The 22,151-nt window shown below is 48.3% G+C and overlaps 1 protein-coding gene and 1 non-coding gene across 2 annotated transcripts; both read left to right on the top strand.

The window, feature by feature from the left end:
* Positions 1–3,058: 3,058 nt before the first annotated feature.
* Positions 3,059–6,231, top strand: LOC141026152 (uncharacterized). The gene is made up of 2 exons (XM_073502131.1): positions 3,059–3,995; positions 5,339–6,231. Exons 1-2 carry the CDS (start codon positions 3,059–3,061, stop codon positions 6,229–6,231), a joined length of 1,830 nt encoding a protein of 609 aa, XP_073358232.1.
* LOC120967638 (small nucleolar RNA Z247) lies at positions 3,416–3,554 on the top strand. Its single transcript, XR_005761363.1, has one exon. It is a non-coding gene; the product is annotated as a small nucleolar RNA Z247 (small nucleolar RNA).
* Positions 6,232–22,151: the final 15,920 nt, after the last annotated feature.

The raw sequence follows: 22,151 nt of genomic DNA on the forward strand, positions 1-22,151 counted from the left end.
TAGTTCTAGATGCCCGTTAAAAAAAATCGTGAAACATAGGCATAAGGTCGTCCTTAATAATATGCCAACATTTCCTATAGAACTCCGCAGGGAACCCATTTGGTCCCGGTGCTTTTTTCGGTTTCATTTGTGATATTGCATGTAAAACCTCTTTCTCAGTAAATGGTGCAGATAGGATCTCATTTTCCTCTTACTGAAGCTGAGGGATATCTCGAATAATAGTTGTTTATAATAGTTGGAGATATACGATTTAAGATTCTCATGACCCACTACGGTCCCTTCGTCCTACTCAAGCTGGATTATTTTCTTCTTTCTATGCCTGCCATTCGCAATCATGTGAAAGAATTGTGTATTGTCATCCCCTTGGACAACCTTGAGAACCTTAGCCTGAAATGCCCATTTGAGCTCTTCTTCTCTAAGAAGAGCCTGTAGGCATTGCTCCGCTTTGGATTTCGTGGCCTGTTCGGCCACATTCAGCAGGGTCACTTCCGCTTTTAGGTCCAGAGCATCTATTAATTAGATGAGTCGTTCTTTTTCTTGTTTGTAAATCCCACTCTCGTTTCTGGCCCAACCCCATAAAAATTGTCTTAAATGTCTAATCTTGTTTTGCCATCTCTCCACGCTTGTTCATCCAGTAACAGGCTTTGCCCATTCTCGTGCTACGATGGCCAAGAAATTCTCTTTCTCGAACCAACTCAGTTCGAAAGAGAAAGTGTTCCTGTTACCAATATGTGTTGTGTCTGTGGTTACACAAGGTCCCCCATATTAAACCATGAATGCCTCTGTTTACTAGGATCAACGCATTATCAGTTACACCCTATATTCACTAAGGCCTTATACAATGCTAGGTGCTTAGGGAGGTGCTTAGAAAAATAAACCGGGTTTTTATGAAGCACCGGTGCCTATTTTTACAGGAGAGATGCCTAACTAAGCGTCTACCCTGTACAAATAAGCACCGTACCGGTGCTTAAGAAACGCCTGATTTATTTCTCTAAGCACCTCTTCTAAACAACTTGCATTGTACAAGGCCTAACGTAGGACGTTTTGGTAGCTTAAATTGAGCTGCGAAAACATCCTACATTAGTGAGCAGAGGTACTACTATTTCTTAATGGAATCTAACTATATTAATTACGAGAAGTCGTCGTTTCCATGTGTCGTCATCATCTCCCACTTCAACAATCAACCCTCGACGAACTTGGCCCGCCGTTGTCCTCGAGCACCTACGTTGTCTATATCCAGCTTCATGCATGTGGAGCTCCACTCTTCTATTGTGTGAGCAAAACGTTGTCAGTATAATATAATAGAAGTAATATCAATGGGGAACTGGGCAGGACGATGAATTTCTTCCCTGTTCGTTGATATTACCCCTGCCAATGACAAATGTCATGTTGACCGAGGTTTCGCTAGCACAACAGAAGTGGAGAGGTTCACCTGAAGATGGATCTGGACAGCTTAGGTGCATAATAAAGGAAACGACAGGCCAAGTTCGCCGAGGACTGGTACTCGTTGATATGATGGTCATAGCACGCCGAGTAATGCCGAGGCAGCATCGATCGCCCGCACATGCGACGCCTTCAAGGCGCAGCTAGCTTTAATTATCCCATCTCGTTCTTTTTCACCGTTCAAAACATTGTTCACGGTTGTTTTCCGACTGCCGACGACCGTGCGCCACCAGTACCAACCGAATTCGCTAGCTCGTTGCAGGGCTAGCACTAGCAGCTGCGTGCACTCGTCGACTGAAACTGCATGCAGCAGCACACGCATTATTAACGCAATCGCAGTACCACCTCAAGCCACACCGCGGCTGGCTAGCTAGCATAGCATCATGGGGTAATCAATCACAAGGACCAGGCCAGCTAGGGCTACTGCGCGCCTCTGCAATTAAGTTTTGGCCTGGGTCGATCGAGGACGATCGGGTAGGTGCCAGTAGTTATAATCAGCAGCTCCATCGTTCATCGATCGTTAGATCGACCGAGCAGAGGGGACGGCTGATGAAACCCAGGATGAGCTGGTCAGAGTTAAGGGCTTGCATGCATGGCCAGCTTAATTGACCTTGCGATCGGTGGTACGTAACGTACGGCCGGTCTCACGTATGTATACAATGGCTAGCCTTCCGTCTTCGTGGATTGGGAATTTGGGACCATGTGATGTGAATCACATGCAATCATTTGTTGAAAATCATTGGATTTGTGAACTGGATGTGTCTACGGGTCCATACTATCCCTAGCTAGCTCGTTTGTTGCTAATTAAGGACGCTTAATTGACCTTGCAATGTACTAGATGTACGTAGAGAGTGGATCACGGTACGTACGATCTCATGCATAGCTATATCCAGCCAACATGTTTCATGCATGGATCAGGACCATGTCAACACTCTGGATGCATGCATGAGCAAATCATGTATATATATGTTGCTCAAATTGAACCAGCATAGAAATTGTACGTGTGTGTGATCCTATATATCTTCCTTGAACGATGCCATACGTACAATGTTTTCAGTCCGATTTGTTAGAATACGTAGGATAGAAGTAGTTGTCTGTTTAAATCTGTTTCTATCTCTACCGCTATTCTTTCTTCTCCTATAAGTTGTAATCTCTCTCTCGTTGTAATCTGGATGAATCCTAGCGATATTCCAATCTTGTAAGCCACGGCAAACTTCCTATAAATATAGATGCGGCCCGAGACAAAGGGTTCAACGCTTCCCATGCAATCTCATATGATCATCAGAGCCCTTCCTCTCGTACGTCTAGCTATCCCCTGAGATCGATCTGTTGATTGAGAGAGAACACAGAAACCGACCAAGAGAGAACCATCGAGAGAGAATCCATGGCAGGCACCAACGCCAGCACCGCTGCTTCCACCATCGCCTCCACCTCCACTGCCCTGATCGGCTCCACCATGAGCACCCTGTCCACCCAAAACTCACCCTCCACTTTTGCATCCTCATCTACCTTCAACAGCAGCACCTCCCTTGGTTCACCTCCATCAGAGAAGCTCACGAGGACGAATTTCCTCCTCTGGAAGGCCATCGTGCTACCCCAAATCAAGGGGGCACAGATGGAACACTTCCTTGACGCCACAAGCCCGGCGCCCCCTGCTACCATCACCGTCACTAATGACGGGAAGGAGGAGCAGGTCTTCAACTACGCCCGGTCGATCGGGTACGCCCAGCAGCAACAAGTACAAGGATACCTTATGGGATCTCTGTCACGTGAGGTTCTTGCGCAGGTCGCTACTCTTCAGACGCCGGCCGAGGTGTGGAGTGCCATCCACGCCTCTTTTGCTGCCCAGACGCAAGCTCAGATCGTCAACACCCGCATCGCCCTCGCCAACCTGCACAAAGGAAACTTGGGCATGTCCGAGTACCTTGCGAAGATCAAGGCTTTTGCTGATGAGATCGCTTGCACCGGTGATCCTCTCTCTGAAGGGGAGATAACCTCCTACGTGCTCAAAGGGCTGGACATCGATTACAATCCGGTGATTTCAGCCCTGGCTGCACGCATTGAGCCGGTGACCGTCCAAGAACTCTACAATCAGCTGCTGAGTTTTGAAGCCCGTATGAATCTGCTGCAAGGTACCAATACTCGTCAATATTCAGTTAATAATCTCACACGTGGTCGTGGCAATGGAGGCCGAGGCCGTGGTCACCAGCAAGGGCTTGGCCGCGGCAACAGCAACAGCAGCGAGCGTGGGCGCGCCAACAACTCTGGCCCACGCCCCTCGGGTGCCTCCTACTCCAACACCAGGCCAAGATTTCAGCTCTGCAAGAAACTAGGGCATGAAGTGAAGGACTGCTGGCATCGTTATGATGAGGATTTCGTGCCTGAAGAACGCCATGCCGCTGCTGCAATCAGAGAGCAAGAAGAAGGAGGAGACACCATCTGGTATACTGACTCTGGAGCCACAGATCACGTCACCAGCGAGCTAGAGAAGCTTGCAAACAGAGAAAGATACTATGGCAATGATCAAATAAACACTGCTGCAAGTGGAGGAGGTATGGACATACTTCATATTGGTCAATCTTCCATTAACCTCCCTACTTCTAAACGTGATCTTCTTTTAAAAGATGTGCTTCATGTCCCTCAAGCAAACAAAAATCATGCTTCCATGTCTCGTTTGACAACCGATAATAATGTTTTCTTTGAAACTCACCCCAACTATTTTTTCATTAAGGATCGGGCAACGAGGGAGCTCCTTCATCGCGGTAGATGCGTTGGCGGCCTATATCCCATTACATCAAGGGTTTTTAGTCGCAAGCATCGTCGTCAAGTATACTCCGTTGTCAAATCATCCTTAGAGAGGTGGCATCAAAGATTAGGACACCCTTCATCCAAAATAGTTGCTCAAGTAGTGAATAAAGGCAATCTTCAATTGTCTCGTAGTGAGAATAAAGAGTCAGTTTGTGATGCTTGTCAATGTGCTAAGAGTCACCAACTTCCCTATCCCAAGTCATATAGTGTGTCTCATGCTCCTTTAGAATTGATATTCAGTGATGTATGGGGCCATGCCCGAGATTCTTTTGGACGAAAGAAATATTATGTTAGTTTCATTGATGACTATAGCAAGTTTACTTGGATATACTTGCTCAAGTTCAAATCTGAAGTTTTTACTGTCTTCCAAGAATTCCAAAAAATTGTTGAGCGTCAATTTGACAGGAAAATTCTTACAGTCCAAAGTGACTGGGGAGGAGAGTACGAAAAACTTAACTCCTTCTTCCGAAACATAGGCATTGAACATCATGTTTCTTGTCCACATGCACATCAACAGAACGGGTCAGCCGAGCGTAAATACCGTCATATTGTTGAAGTAGGGCTTTCTCTTCTTGCTCACGCATCCATGCCTCTCAAATATTGGGATGAGGCGTTCATTGCTGCCACTTATCTCATCAATCGTTTACCTAGCAAAGTCATTGGGTACACTACTCATCTAGAACGATTGTTCCACCAAAAACCTGATTATAATTCCCTCAAAGTCTTCGGATGTGCATGTTATCCTAATCTTCGTCCATACAATCATCACAAACTTGAGTTTCGCTCTACTCAATGTGTGTTTATCGGTTATAGTAATCTTCATAAAGTTACAAGTGTCTAGAAATCTCAACTGGACGTATCTATATATCTCGGGATGTCATCTTCGATGAAAATATCTTTCCTTTTGCCAAGTTGCATCCCAATGCGGGAGCACTTCTTCGTGCAGAAATCTCTCTCTTATCTGATCCTTTGACACATTCTGATCACGGGGGAGAGTTAATAGAAAATGATCAAGTGACTAGTCCAGGAGAAAATATGGATACTAATGAAAAAAATGCAAAGGTTTGCTGTGATTTTATGTGTCCAGAAAAGGACAGAGAAAGCAGCAGCGGATCCCAGGTTGATTCCCTGTCCAGGAGGGGTGCGCGATCCGATGTTGATCCTGGACATGCAGCGCCGAGTGACAGGGCCAGCACGGAGCCCGTGGCCGACCGCAGCCCCAGTGCGGAGCCCACAGGGCCGGATGGTGTGGAGCGCAGCCGCTCCCCACGCGCCACATGTGAGCAGGCCGAGCCAGTGGCCGACAGCCCGACCGCCGAAGGGCCCGCCAACAGTGCGTTGGCCCGCACGTCTGGCCGCGCGTCTCCAGGAGGTGCCACGCGGAGCCCTCTGCCTGGTGCGCCGGATACGAGGCGGATCTCGCTAGAGGTCTCGGATCAGGAGCCATCAAGCATAGAAATAGAGGCAGATTTGCTGGGATCTTCTGCGGATGATTCTGGTGCTACAGAAATTGGTACTACTCCTTCACACATGACATCTGAAATTCCTCAGCGCAATACCAGATCAAAAGCTGGAATGTTTAAACCCAAGGAGTACAAAGATGGTATAGTAAGGTATGATCTTCATAAACGTGCTTTTCTTGCTAGTACTGGGGAACCCACTCATTTAACTGAAGCTCTTGCTCATAAAGAATGGAGAAGGGCTATGGATAATGAGTATCAAGCACTCATGAAAAATAAAACATGGCACCTAGTTCCACCAGAAAAAGGAAAGAATGTGATTGACTGCAAGTGGGTCTATAAAATCAAAAGAAAGTCTGATGGAAGTATAGATAGATACAAGGCTATATTAGTTGCAAAAGGTTTTAAGCAAAGGTTTGGAATTGATTATGAAGATACCTTTAGCCCTGTAGTTAAAGCAGCTACCATTAGACTTGTATTGTCTATTGCTATTTCCAGAGGTGGAGCTTACGTCAGCTAGACGTTCAGAACGCGTTTCTTGAGCTCAGTGGTCAGCCCCTGACGTTAGGGGTCTTTCGTGTTCATGCGGCAACCACCAGGGTATGAGATCAAAAGCACACCCTCATTATGTTTGTAAATTGGATAAAGCTTTATATGGTTTGAAATAGGCCCCAAGAGCCTGGTACTCCAAGTTGAGCACTCAGTTACAACAACTTGGTTTTACTTCAAGCAAGGCAGATATCTCATTATTCTTTTATAACAAAGGAAACATTTCTATGATTGTTCTGGTCTATGTTGATGATATAATTGTTGTTAGTTCCAGCTCAGAAGCCACTACTTGTTTACTTCGTGATCTTAACATGGAGTTTGCACTCAAGGACTTGGGTGATCTTCACTATTTTCTTGGTATAGAGGTAAAACCAATCAAGGATGGGATACTTCTGACACAAGAGAAATATGCTAAGGATGTTTTAAGAAGGGTAGGTCTGGAACATTGCAAACCGGTGAGTACACCTCTTTCACTTCGAAAAAACTTACGGTTGAAGGGGGAGAGTTACTCGGGGCAGATGATGCAACTAATTATAGAAGTGTTGTTGGTGCATTCCAATATCTAACTTTGACTAGACCGGATATATCATACTCTGTCAATAAGGTATGTCAGTATTTGCATGCGCCAAGTACAGTTCATTGGACAGCAGTAAAACGAATTTTGAGGTATCTAAAATTTACAATGGGACTTGGAATCAAGATTACTAAGTCACCATCTATGCTTGTTAGTGCATACTCTGATGCAGACTGGGCAGGGTGTGCTGATGATAGAAGGTCCACAGGTGGATTTGCTGTGTTTCTGGGATCAAACCTTGTGTCATGGAGTGCAAGAAAACAGGCTACTGTGTCATGATCTAGTACTGAAGCAGAATATAAGGCTCTCGCTAATGCAACTGCTGAAATTATGTGGATCCAGACTCTTTTATATGAACTAGGGATCAAGGCTCCACAAGCTACAAGATTATGGTGTGACAACATTGGTGCAACATATTTGTCAGCAAATCATGTTTTTCATGCACGTACAAAACACATAGAGGTTGACTTTCACTTTGTAAGAGAAAGAGTAGCACGTAAGCTACTTGATATCAAGTTTATTCCCACAGGAGATCAACTTGCTGATGGCTTCACTAAACCACTGACTACGAGGAGACTGAATGAGTTCAAGTACAATCTAAACCTAGACAAGGTGCCCTAGGTTTGGATTGAGGGAGGATGTTAGAATACGTAGGATAGAAGAAGTAGTTGTCTGTTTAAATCTGTTTTATCTCTACCGCTATTCTTTCTTCTCCTATAAGTTGTAATCTCTCTCTCGTTGTAATCTGGAAGAATCCAAGCAATATTCCAATCTTGTAAGCCACGGCAAACTTCCTATAAATATAGATGCGGCCCGAGACAAAGGGTTCAACGCTTCCCACGCAATCTCATACGATTTTCTCCCGACACTACTCGTCAAACCATTCATGCATTGGAGCAAATTACAGGGCACCATCTGATCACTCGTTGTACTCACATTGTATGTGTAGTTGTTTCGGTCTTCCTTATCGAGCCCACCTGACGGCGTGAAGTATGCCTGTTCATCGCATTTCTCATTTTCTCTTATATAATGTGGCCGGATTTTCCTTGATTTTCTACTTCTTTTGATAATAGGGTTTTCACCCTTATAGGAATGAAAAGCTAAACGAAAGGAATCCTGCCATGCAAGGACTAAAGAAGGTTAGTACTCCTACTTTTTCTGACTGGTCACCAACACAACCCATGGCCATCACTATGCTAGGAGAGGAAGGGACACACAGAGATGACTAAGAAGTAAAAACATGCATAACCAACTAACAACTTCAAGGCATGATTTATAGGTAGGAAGCCAGAGCAATTCAAGGGAAGAGAAAACATGAGCATAGGAGCCCATATTTTTGCTCGATCAAATACCTTGGCAGCCACCTCCCTGAGTCTTCTGGATCCTACTTTGAGAACCTGCCGGTTATTTTTTTCCACAGTTTGACGAAGGAAGAGAATCCACTAACAAATGCTATGAACAATGGCTGTTGGATCAGATGAAAAAATCCCATGAGAACAAGCATATCCTAGAGAAACCATCTTCTCATATCACATTTAATCTCACGAGACCATGAGTCACTTAAATGAGAAAGGCTAGCCCAAACACTGAAAAAAAATCAAAGGCACGCCATACCCCACCCCCTACCCACCCAATGTATTGTGTAGTATGACATGAACAGAGGAGGTGATCAATAATTTTGTCACAAAAAACAAAATAAACATTGTTCCGCAACATTCCCACCCCTATGATTTAGGATGTCTCTGATTAGAATGCTTATATGAAGCAAAAGTCAACCAAAGACTTTAATCCTAGTGGAATTTTGTTATTTCCATAGTTTCTATTATGGGGAGGCAAGAAATATACAGTGAAGCACATATAAAAAATATCTAACGCTAAAATTCCATTTTGGTGCAAGAATATTACCTAGGAATCAGGATCCTCCACCAACTCACCTTACTGATTATTTGATCAAGCATGTTGATAATGTCTATGTACTCCTCCTAAATCAATCTTGTAAGACTTAGTCAGTTCATACCTTTTACTCAGGATAATATAAAATGGGAAAAAGTAATGGAATATAGTCTAGGGAAAGCAGAGGCAGCGAGTTCTTTTCGAGTCAACCTATCTTCCATAAACATGGTCATTTTGCCACCCCCATTTTTATTTTACAAAAAGAATAGAAATGTGTTTGACGTCCATAAACTTTGGTCATAACTTGGAGTGACTCGCGTTAGCTTTTGCTTGAGGAAGTGTGATTTTCTTAAGATAGGGTTTCTTAAGAACATCTTACCACACTCCTCTTCCATTCTTGAGTCCTCACAACCAATTACCTAATAAGCTTATGTTCACAAGCTTAAGATTCAGGACACTTACGTCCCTTGTATTTTTGGCCTACAAATTGTGGCCCAATCAACTAAATGCATGTTTCTACACTCTATATTTTCATGACATAGAATCCTTTTCCTAGATAAATTGTATCTTTTTGCACTCCTTTAGGTAGTCCATGAAAAGACATCACATAGACTGGCCTTTTGCTAAGATGTGGGTTTAAAAGGATAGATCTACCTCCCACAAAAAGTAACTTGCCATGCCAACATCCTAGCTTATTTTCCATCTTATATTCTAAGTAGGAATCATTCAAAGTCACTAGAATCTATAGGGATGTCAAAACAAGAAATAGGAGGGGATTCCAACATGTAGGAAAAAAATATTGAAAGTGATCATGTTTGAATTCCCTTTTTTTGACAGAAAAACTATAAGAAGGGAGGCCCCTACAGTATAATTGGTGCAACAAATCCAAACTGCAAGTACCATGCTCTGAAATTGGGTGGGTGGGAAGGCATCAGCTCGTTTCCACCACTAGGCTATGCCTTAGTCTACGTTTGACTTTCCAAATTGATAGCAGTGACGCCCCCGATTTGACCGTACACTAATCATGCACGCAAATGTGTACGATCAAGATCAGGGACTCACGGGAAGATATCACAACACAACTCTAAATCATAAATAAGTCATACAAGCATCATAATACAAGCCAGGGGCCTCGAGGGCTCGAATACAAGTGCTCGATCACAGACGAGTCAGCGGAAGCAACCATATCTGAGTACAGACATAAGTTAAACAAGTTTGCCTTAAGAAGGCTAGCACAAACTGGGATACAGATCGAAAGAGGCGCAGGCCTCCTGCCTGGGATCCTCCTAACTACTCCTGGTCGTCGTCAGCGGGCTGCATGTAGTAGTAGGCACCTCCAGTGCCGTAGGTGTCGTCGTCGACGGTGGCGTCTGGCTCCTGGACTCCAGCATCTGGTTGCGACAACCAGGTAGAAGGGAAAGGGGGAAAAGAGAGAGAGAGAAGCAACCGTGAGTACTCATCCAAAGTACTCGCGCAAGGAACTACACTACATATGCATGGGTATATGTGTAAAGGGCCATATCAGTGGACTGAACTGCAGAATGCTAGAATAAGAGGGGGATAGCTAGTCCTGTCGAAGACTACGCTTCTGGCCATCTCCATCTTGCAGCATGTAGAAGAGAGTAGATTGAAGTCCTCCAAGTAGCATCGCATAGCATAATCCTACCCGGCGATCCCCTCCTCGTCGCCCTGTTAGAGAGCGATCACCGGGTTGTATCTGGCACTTGGAAGGGTGTATTTTATTCGGTATCCGGTTCTAGTTGTCATAAGGTCAAGGTACAACTCCAGGTCGTCCTTTTACCGAGGGACACGGCTATTCGAATAGATAAACTTCCCTGCAGGGGTGCACCACATAACCCAACACGCTCGATCCCATTCGGCCGGACACACTTTTCTGGGTCATGCCCGGCCTCGGAAGATCAACACGTCGCAACCCCACCTAGGCTCAACAGAGAGGTCAACACGCCGGTCTAAATCCTATGCGCGCAGGGGTCTGGGCCCATCGCCCATTGCACACCTGCACGTTGCGAGGGCGGCCGGAAGCAGACCTAGCCTAGCAGGCATTCCAGTCCAATCCGGCGCGCGCCGCTCCGTCGCTGACGTCAAGAAGAGCTTCGGCTGATACCACGACGTCGAGTGCCCATAACTGTTCCCGCGTAGCTGGTTAGTGCGTATAGACCAAATGGCCAGACTCAGATCAAATACCAAGATCTCGTTAAGCGTGTTAAGTATCCGCGAACGCCGACCAGGGCCAGGCCCACCTCTCTCCTAGGTGGTCTCAACCTGCCCTGTCGCTCCGCCACAAAGATCCACTTGCGGGTACTCCTACGAGCCGACCCGACTTTAGTCACCACATGTGTCATGTATATAGTACATAAGTATATACCCGTGATCACCGCCCAAGTGATCACGGCCCGATAGTATAGCACAGCAGACGGACAAGAATGTAGGGACACTGATGGAAAACTAGCATCCTATACTAAGCATGTAGGATTGCAGGTAAAGGTAACAGTTGTAGTAGCAAGGACATGCTATGCATCAGGATAGGATTAACGGAAAGCAGTAACATGCTACACTACTCTAATGCAAGCAGTATAGAGAAGAATAGGTGATATCTGGTGATCAATGGGGGGGGCTTGCCTGGTTGCTCTGGCAAGTAGGAGGGGTCGTCAACTCCGTAGTCGAACTGGGCAGCAGCAGCGTCGGTCTCGTAGTCTACCGGAGAGAAGAGGGGGGAAGAAACAGTAAATACAATGCAAACATAAGCATGACGATGCGTGACATGACAATGAGCGGTGTTAGGTGTGCCCTAACGCGGCAGTAGGTGTTACCGACGAAGGGGGGGAACATCCGGGAAAGTATTACCGATGTTTCGCGTTTTCGGACAGATGGACTGGAGATGAAAATTTTGGAGGTTCACTATGCTAGGGACGTGTGGTGAACGAACGGGCTGCGTATTCGGATTCGTCTCGTCGTTTTGAGCAACTTTCATGTAGAAAGTATTTTCATCCGAGTTACGGATTATTTTATATGATTTTCTAAAGATTTAATTATTTTCTGGAATTATTTAATTTAACAGAAAAGGAATATGACGTCAGCATGACGTGATGATGACCTCAGCAGTCAACAGAGCGGCTGACCAGGTCAAACTGACCAGTGGGTCCTACCTGTCATAGACAGTGGACTAACAGAAGTTTAAACTAACTAAATTTAGATTAGTTAACTACTGGACCCCACCTGTCAGTGTCTAATCAACTAAACTAATTAGTTTTAATTATTAAAATGTTTTAATTATAGGATTAAGCGGTGGGGCCCGCACGTCAGTGGCCGGGGCCTGCCCAGTCAGCCAAGTTGACCAGGTCAACTGGTCAACAGGGGGCCAGGGGGCCCACTGGCAGTGACCCAGGGGGTGGCCCCAGGTGTGCCAGCTCAGTGCGGCCGGCGGCTCAACGCCGGCGACGCCAAACGCGGCGGCGCGGCTCGGATCTCGCCGGAAAACGCGTACAGGGCTCGGGGAGGAGCGGGGCTAGTCTCATTCGAACGAGCTCTCAGCGCCGCATCCAGGGGTGGCCGTAGCATCGCTGGACTTGGCCGGAATCGGCGCCGGCGACGAGCAGAGGCGGCGGCGCGTACGGGTGCTCGACGGAGACGGCGCTACGGCGTGTAGCAGCTTGAATGGAGGGGCTGGGCATTCTCTAAGCAGCGCGGCGAGCACGCTGGGCACTAGCCCGTGACCAAAAGGTCACCGGAGACGCGCCGGCGACCAAACGAGGCGGCGGTGGTTCGGGCTTCGTCGGGGTAGTGGCTACGGGCGACTAGAGAGGGCAGGGGACGACGCGTTTGGCGCAGGAGCTCACCGGGGGAGCGTGGGGTCTGGGCAGAGGGCTCGGGGAGGACCGGTGGCGTAGATCAAGGACGAGGACGATGCGGTGGCCGAGCCGGAGAAGAAGAAGAGTGCGGCGACGCGAGGGGCTCCGGGGCTCGATCCAGCGGTGTAGTGGAAGCAGAGGACCACGGCGGAGCTGTACGACTTGCCGGGGCGACGAACGGACGACGGTGGCCACGACTACGGCGATCGACGGTGACGGGGGCGCTCGGGCATCTCGAACAGAGGCGAGGAAGGGAACGAGAGGGGGATTGTGGGCGCGCTAGGGTTTCGGGGGAGGGCGAGGGGGCATGTGGGGTGGGGAGACGAGGGGAGCCCGTGGCTTTGCCCTTATCCTCTCCCGGCGAGGAGGTCGGGGTCGACCTCGCCCCTGTAGCAACACGGAGCAGAGGAACAGGAAGGGGAGGGAGCGACCGGTGAGGGGGGAGTGGGCCGGCCTGCTGGGCCAGCTGGCTCGGGTGGGCAGAAGCCCAAGTGGGGCAGGGGCTTTCTCTCTCTCTGCTTTTCCTTTTTCTTCCTTTTCTTTGTTTTTCTTTTTCTGTTTATTTCACTTTAAAATACTTAGGCACTTTCTAAAAAATGTTTTCTCCACAATAATTACCAGTGTAATATTTGGCACCCACCGAACATTTTTGTTTTGACTTTTGAAAACTTTGGGTGTTTGTCACTAATTCAATTTTTTTGAATTTGAAATGTTTTGAACTAACAGTTGATTAGCAACAGTAACAGAGATGACATGGCATCATCAAGAGAGTTTTACGGTAGCCTAATTATCCGGGCGTTACAAATCTCCTCCACTACAAGAAATCTCGTCCCGAGATTTAGGAGGTAGAAGGAAACAACGCGGGGTATTCATCACGCAGGCGATCCTCGCGTTCCCAAGTGGCTTCATCTTCAGAATGGTGCGACCACTGGACTTTGAGGAACTTGATCGCCTTCTGACGTGTGCGGCGTTCAGCTTGGTCGAGAATGCGGACCGGATGCTCCTTATAGGAGAGGTCCTGCTGCAATTCGAGCACTTCGTGATCCACTGCTCGGATTGGGTCCTTGAAGCAACGGCGGAGCTGTGACACATGGAACACATCGTGAACCTGAGAAAGGTTCGGCGGAAGCTCCAGTTGGTATGCCACTTTTCCACGCCTTTCGAGAATAGTGCATGGGCCAATATATCGAGGAGCTAGTTTGCCCTTGATTCCAAAGCGGTGAGCACCCTTCATTGGTGTGACTCGAAGATAAGCCTTTTCGCCAGGTTGATAGACCATGTCTTTATGTTGACCGTCATACTGACTTTTCTGACGTGACTGAGCAGTCTTGAGATTCTCACGAATAATGCGGACTTGTTCTTCGGCATGTTGGATAATATCCGGACCGAAGAGTGGACGTTCCCCAGTTTCTGACCAGTTCAGAGGGGTTCGGCACTTTCGTCCATATAACACTTCGAAGGGGGCCATCTTCAGACTAGCTTGATAGCTATTATTATAAGAGAACTCAGCATACGGGAGAGATTCCTCCCATTTCTTGCCGAAGGAAATAACACAAGCTCGAAGCATGTCTTCGAGAACTTGGTTGACGCATTCAATTTTCCCTTGCGACTGAGGATGAAACGCAGTACTGAATGACAGATGAGTTCCCATAGCTTCTTGGAAACTTGCCCAGAATCTTGAAGTGAATAAGCTGCCACGATCTGAACTGATAACCAATGGAATACCATGGAGTGAAACAATCCTGGACATATAGAGCGTTGCCAACTGACTAGCAGTGATCGTTTCTTTGACCGCCAGGAAATGTGCAACTTTGGAAAGCCGGTCAATGACGACAAGAATAGCATCATTACCTTTCTGTGATTTGGGAAATCCAGTGACGAAGTCCATCTCAACATGGTCCCATTTCCATTCAGGAATAGAGATAGGTTGCAGAGTTCCAGCAGGCCTTTGATGTTCTGCTTTGATACGACGGCAAACGTCACACTCAGCAACATAACGAGCAATGTCTTGCTTCATATTAGACCACCAGAATCTCTGACGGATGTCTTGGTACATCTTTGTACTACCAGGATGGATACATAGAGGCGTATCATGAGCTTCTTTCATAACTTCCTGTGTCATATCCAGGTTTTTCTCTGCACATGGCACCATTAGGCGGCCCTTGAAGTACAAAGTGCCATCTTCGGCAATAGTGAAGAATGAGGGCTTTCCTTCTGCGAGATAGCGCTTAATCTTGTGGGCTTCAGAGTCATATCCCTGTATTCTCTTGATGGAGTCCAAGAGATCTGGTTCGATGGCCAGGGTACTGAGGGAACCCTGGGAAACAACACGGAGGTTCATCTTGCGAAACTCCTTAGGAGGGGGAACGAGTGCACCCAGAGGAACAATATGGAGGTTCAGCTTCCTGAATTCTTCAACAAGCGAGGGCTGAACTTTGTGAACCTGGAGGTGGTTGCAGTAAGACTTGCGGCTCAAGGCATCAGCCATTACATTAGCCTTGCCTGCCATATAGGAAATACCCAAGTCAAAGTCTGCAACAAGCTCCATCCATCTCTGCTGATGGAGGTTCAGGTCTGGCTGAGTAAACAGATACTTCAGACTTTGGTGGTCAGTGAAGATCTCGCAATGATTACCGAGAAGGTAATGTCGCCACTGCTTCAGCGCATGTATGACAGCAGCAAGTTCGAGGTCGTGAACTGGGTAGTTCTCTTCGTGAGGGCGCAATTGCCGAGAGGCATAGGCAATCACTTTGCGGTCTTGCATTAGGACACAGCCTAATCCTTGACGGGAAGCGTCGCAGTAAATGATGAAGTCCTTCTTAGTATCAGGTGGAGCTAGAACTGGGGCAGAAGTCAACTTGTCTTTGAGTGCCTGGAAACTTTCCTGACATTTGTCTGTCCATTGGAACTTGACGCCCTTATGCAACAGGTTAGTCAGAGGCCTGGCGATCTTGGAGAAGTTCTCGACGAATCGACGGCAATAGCTGGCGAGACCGAGAAAACTTCTGACTTGCTTAACGTTCTTGGGAGGAGTCCAATCAAGGATAGCCTGGACTCGTCCAGGGTTGACGGCAATACCATCCTTAGAGATGACATGCCCAAGATAGGTTACTTCCGGTAGCCAGAATTCACATTTGGAGAACTTGGCATATAGTTGACGCTCTCGTAGCTTTTCCAGCACAAGTCGAAGATGTTCAGCATGTTCTTCTTCGTTCTTGGAAAATAGCAGGATATCATCCAGATAAACCACGACGAACTTGTCGAGGTAATCCATGAATATATAATTCATCAGACGAGAGAAGGTGGCTGGAGCATTGGTTAAACCGAAAGACATGACGGTGTACTCGTATGAACCATATCGAGTCATGAAGGCGGTCTTTGGGATATCCTCTTCGCGAACACGGATCTGGTGGTAACCCAACCTCAAGTCGAGCTTAGAGAACACTGATGAACCCGCCAGTTGATCATATAGATCATTGATCCGAGGAAGAGGGTATTTATTCTGAATGGTAGCTTGGTTTATAGGACGGTAGTCTTGAACTAATCGGTTTGTCCCATCCTTCTACTTGACAAAGAGAGAAGGTGCTCCCCAAGGAGAGCAACTTGGGCGAATGAATCCTTTGCGAAGAGATTTGTTGGTTTCCTCCTTAAGCTCAAGGAGTTCATGCGGCGGCATCTTGTAGGGTCGCTTGGCTATAGGAGTGGTGCCTGGTTTCAAGTCGATGATGAATTCGACAGCTCTAGCAGGGGGAATCCCTGGAAGTTCTTCAGGGAAGACGTCGAGGAATTCACGCACGACGGGAATGTTTTCAATGCCCTCGAGTGGTGCAGCGTTCAATGCATTCAATGCATAGAGCCTTGCCTCGGCATTTTGCACCAGATGAGCTTGGTAAGTAACTATTTCATCTGAAGGGTGTAGCAGATGGACGGTCTTAGTGGTGCAAACGATTGAAGCAGTATGCACTTTTAACCAATTCATTCCCAGAATGAGATCAATGCTACAGGACTTCAGTACGATGGGGAAGACAAGAAATTCCAGTCCTTCGATTTCAACGGGGATGTCGTTGCAAATCATGGAGGTTCGACATTGGCCCGCACAGGTGTGTACTAATAGTGAAGCATTCATGTCTTCGCTTTTAATGCCATGCATGAATGCAAAATCTTCTGACATGAATGAATGTGATGCACCTGTATCAAATAAAACGGATGCTGGTACTGAATTTTATGAGGAGTGTACCCATCACAGTAGCAGGCTGGTCTTGAGCTTCACTGAGATCAACGTGGTTGGCATGAGCACGACCATAAGACTTGGCCTTGTTGCTGCGGGGCTGGTTGCTTCCATGTCTAGTTGCTGGAAGGGCCAGTTGATTCTGATTCTGGTTGTATTCTCTAGCACGGTGTCCTGGTTGACCACACCTGAAGCACAAACCATTATTGGGAGTGGGAACAGGAGCTTGGGGTGGTGGAGCTGGAAGTCTTGACTGCCTAGATGGTGGTGGGGGCAGACGAGGTGCAACATAGGTCTGCCTTGGGGCAGATGCATTTGGACGGTACATGCTGTTCAGGATCCATATCTTACGCTTCTGTGAGGGCGGGCCCGAAGATGAGCCCGTGTCACGGTTGCGCCTGTGAGAGCTCTGGTATTCCTGCAGACCAGTTTCGACATTGATGGCCTTGTTCACCAGGGTGGCGAAATCAGCAAAGTCATGCACTAGAAGTGCGAGCTTGATGTGAGCTTGAAGGCCATCACGGAACTTCTCCTGTCTGCATGCATCAGTTGCAATGTCCTCTTCAGCATAGTGAGACAAGTCCAGAAACTCCCATTGATAAGCTTCAACAGTTTTGTTGCCTTGGGTGAGGTTGCGGAACTCACGCTTCTTCCGGTCCATGACTCCCTGAGGAATGAAGCGGGCACGGAAAGCAGCTTGGAAGTCTGGCCAGGTGATGATTGTTCCAGCTGGCAGAGTACGCCTGTGGCTGTCCCACCATTGAGCTGCGGGTCCCTTCAGAAAGAAGGAAGCAAAGGTGACATAGCTGGCAGGGGCTACATCGGCAGACTCCATCTCATAGGTGATGTCACGGAGCCAGTCATCAGCATCCAGAGGCTGAGTTGAGCTGCGGTACACAGTTGGATTGAGGCGCATGAAATCCTGCAGAGTTACTGGGGTTGGTTGCTGGTCCATATTGGGGCGAGGAAACTGAGCCATCATATTTTCCATGAATTGGTGGTTCAGTTCGAACTGTTGGATCATACCAGCCATGTACTCAGGCGGTGGTGGGGCATTGCCACCACTACCACTACCACCTAGTCTAACCATCCTGCTAATATATAACAGGGGTAGTTCAGCATTGAGAAATTTGCAAAGACAAGAATCATTCATGATAAAAACATGCATAATGAAAGGAGCACGACAGCTACTACATAGTAGTCGGCATAACTTACAAAAGGGGTCATGCATAGAGTTCAGTACACAGAGTTCAGTACACAGAGTTCAGTACATAGACTAAAACAACATAGGCGGCACACAGGCTCGCGGCGAATGCATCTAACACTACAAGCAAGCCTACACCAGTCCCAAGAGGTACTGTGGAGGTAGGTCTAGCCTGAAAGCTGGTAGTGTCGCATCGGGAACTCCACGTCAGCAACCTGGGGTCCGCGAATACTCTGGTGCAGAACCTGACGCTTAGGTGGCAGAAGAGGTCCAAGTGCGGGAGAGTGGCCTCCCACATCTGGCCAGCCGACACCCTGGGGCATCACAGTCCTGGCTGGGTAGATCGCAGAACGGGGCAGCTCCCTAGATCAGACAAAGGGGTGCAGCAGCGTCAGAGCACGGTAAAGGTGCTGACAGGTGGTGTACAACTCGTGGCGAAGAGCTCGGTTAGCTCGATCCAGCCCATCAGCATGCAGAACCAGGTTCTGATGGTAGAAGGGCTCTCGGGTGACAGTGGAGTAGGCAGCAGTATAGTATCCCTCCGCACCAACATCAGATGCGATAGCAATGTGCCTGAAAGGGGAGGTGTCCAACTCCCGATACTCTCCACGAAGACGTGTCAGAGCAGCATAGGCAGCATCGTGGACAGCCATATCGATGGTCACTCCAACACCATGAGTGGTGTGCAGCACAGTAGTGGAGTCATACTCCCGCGAGTAGAGGTGGACGATGGCACGGTACTGCTCCTGGTTAAAGTCCTGGTACTCCTCGTAGACAGTGTACTCAGGGTGCCAGCGATAACACAGATAGGTCATCATCTCAGCTAGCACAGCAGGTGATCCCGAGGCACCAATGGCCGTCGTGTGGCGCACGACCTGCCTTGTGGGTTCCATCTGAAAGCAAAGATGTTTCAAAGGAGCCAAATGACAATGTGTGAATTGTTCAAAATACTATTCTAAGAAATAACTATGGCTTATCCAACTTTGGGGTGAATGCGGTCACGGGATCCTAGTGTTAGAGTTAGTAAATTCGTTTAACCCGAGTAGAAGAGAGTTCAGAGTCCCAGAGTAAAGGTCGAGGAGTAAAAGATCCTAGTACCACCCAATGGCGACGTGGGCCCGTAAGACACACAGCCATGTTAGTAAAAGTTTTTGTAATGTCTAGACTCGACTTCGGCCAAGGAGTGTGGAAAGGGGGATTCCTACAGGCAGTCGGCTCTGATACCAACTTGTGACGCCCCCGATTTGACCGTACACTAATCATGCACGCAAATGTGTACGATCAAGATCAGGGACTCACGGGAAGATATCACAACACAACTCTAAATCATAAATAAGTCATACAAGCATCATAACACAAGCCAGCGGCCTCGAGGGCTCGAATACAAGTGCTCAATCACAGACGAGTCAGCGGAAGCAACCATATCTGAGTACAGACATAAGTTAAACAAGTTTGCCTTAAGAAGGCTAGCACAAACTGGGATACAGATCGAAAGAGGCGCAGGCCTCCTGCCTGGGATCCTCCTAACTACTCCTGGTCGTCGTCAGCGGGCTGCACGTAGTAGTAGGCACCTCCAGTGCCGTAGGTGTCGTCGTCGACGGTGGCGTCTGGCTCCTGGACTCTAGCATCTGGTTGCGACAACCAGGTAGAAGGGAAAGGGGGAAAGAGAGAGAGAGAGGCAACCGTGAGTACTCATCCAAAGTACTCGCAAGCAAGGAACAACACTACATATGCATGGGTATATGTGTAAAGGGCCATATCAGTGGACTGAACTGCAGAATGCTAGAATAAGAGGGGGATAGCTAGTCCTGTCGAAGACTACGCTTCTGGCCATCTCCATCTTGCAGCATGTAGAAGAGAGTAGATTGAAGTCCTCCAAGTAGCATCTCATAGCATAATCCTACCCGGCGATCCCCTCCTCGTCGCCCTGTTAGAGAGCGATCACCGGGTTGTATCTGGCACTTGGAAGGGTGTATTTTATTCGGTATCCGGTTCTAGTTGTCATAAGGTCAAGGTACAACTCCGGGTCGTCCTTTTACCGAGGGACACGGCTATTCGAATAGATAAACTTCCCTGCAGGGGTGCACCACATAACCCAACACGCTCGATCCCATTTGGCCGGACACACTTTTCTGGGTCATGCCCGGCCTCGGAAGATCAACACGTCGCAACCCCACCTAGGCTCAACAGAGAGGTCAACACGCCGGTCTAAATCCTATGCGCGCAGGGGTCTGGGCCCATCGCCCATTGCACACCTGCACGTTGCGAGGGCGGCCGGAAGCAGACCTAGCCTAGCAGGCATTCCAGTCCAATCCGGCGCGCGCCGCTCCGTCGCTGACGTCAAGAAGAGCTTCGGCTGATACCACGACGTCGAGTGCCCATAACTGTTCCCGCGTAGCTGGTTAGTGCGTATAGACCAAATAGCCAGACTCAGATCAAATACCAAGATCTCGTTAAGCGTGTTAAGTATCCGCGAACGCCGACCAGGGCCAGGCCCACCTCTCTCCTAGGTGGTCTCAACCTGCCCTGTCGCTCCGCCACAAAGATCCACTTGCGGGTACTCCTACGAGCCGACCCGACTTTAGTCACCACATGTGTCATGTATATAGTACATAAGTATATACCCGTGATCACCGCCCAAGTGATCACGGCCCGATAGTATAGCACAGCAGACGGACAAGAATGTAGGGCCACTGATGGAAAACTAGCATCCTATACTAAGCATGTAGGATTGCAGGTAAAGGTAACAGTTGTAGTAGCAAGGACATGCTATGCATCAGGATAGGATTAACGGAAAGCAGTAACATGCTACACTACTCTAATGCAAGCAGTATAGAGAAGAATAGGTGATATCTGGTGATCAATGGGGGGGGCTTGCCTGGTTGCTCTGGCAAGTAGGAGGGGTCGTCAACTCCGTAGTCGAACTGGGCAGCAGCAGCGTCGGTCTCGTAGTCTACCGGAGAGAAGAGGGGGGAAGAAACAGTAAATACAATGCAAACATAAGCATGACGATGCGTGACATGACAATGAGCGGTGTTAGGTGTGCCCTAACGCGGCAGTAGGTGTTACCGACGAAGGGGGGGAACATCCGGGAAAGTATTACCGATGTTTCGCGTTTTCGGACAGATGGACCGGAGGTGAAAATTTTGGAGGTTCACTATGCTAGGGACGTGTGGTGAACGAACGGGCTGCGTATTCGGATTCGTCTCGTCGTTCTGAGCAACTTTCATGTAGAAAGTATTTTCATCCGAGTTACGGATTATTTTATATGATTTTCTAAAGATTTAATTATTTTCTGGAATTATTTAATTTAACAGAAAAGGAATATGACGTCAGCATGACGTGATGATGACCTCAGCAGTCAACAGAGCGGCTGACCAGGTCAAACTGACCAGTGGGTCCTACCTGTCATAGACAGTGGACTAACAGAAGTTTAAACTAACTAAATTTAGATTAGTTAACTACTGGACCCCACCTGTCAGTGTCTAATCAACTAAACTAATTAGTTTTAATTATTAAAATGTTTTAATTATAGGATTAAGCGGTGGGGCCCGCACGTCAGTGGCTGGGGCCTGCCCAGTCAGCCCAGTTGACCAGGTCAACTGGTCAACAGGGGGCCAGGGGGCCCACTGGCAGTGACCCAGGGGGTGGCCCCAGGTGTGCCAGCTCAGCGCGGCCGGCGGCTCAACGCCGGCGACGCCAAATGCGGCGGCGCGGCTCGGATCTCGCCGGAAAACGCGTACAGGGCTCAGGGAGGAGCGGGGCTAGTCTCATTCGAACGAGCTCTCAGCGCCGCATCCAGGGGTGGCCGTAGCATCGCCGGACTTGGCCGGAATCGGCGCCGGCGACGAGCAGAGGCGGCGGCGCGTACGGGTGCTCGACGGAGACGGCGCTACGGCGTGTAGCAGCTTGAACGGAGGGCCTGGGCGTTCTCTAAGCAGCGCGGCGAGCACGTTGGGCACTAGCCCGTGACCAAAAGGTCACCGGAGACGCGCCGGCGACCAAACGAGGCGGCGGTGGTTCGGGTTTCGTCGGGGTAGTGGCTACGGGCGGCTAGAGAGGGCAGGGGACGACGCGTTCGGCGCAGGAGCTCACCGGGGGAGCGTGGGGTCTGGGCAGAGGG

This window comes from Aegilops tauschii, chromosome 6, assembly GCF_002575655.3.
Source record: "Aegilops tauschii subsp. strangulata cultivar AL8/78 chromosome 6, Aet v6.0, whole genome shotgun sequence".
In the NCBI taxonomy this organism is placed as follows: Eukaryota; Viridiplantae; Streptophyta; class Magnoliopsida; order Poales; family Poaceae; genus Aegilops; species Aegilops tauschii.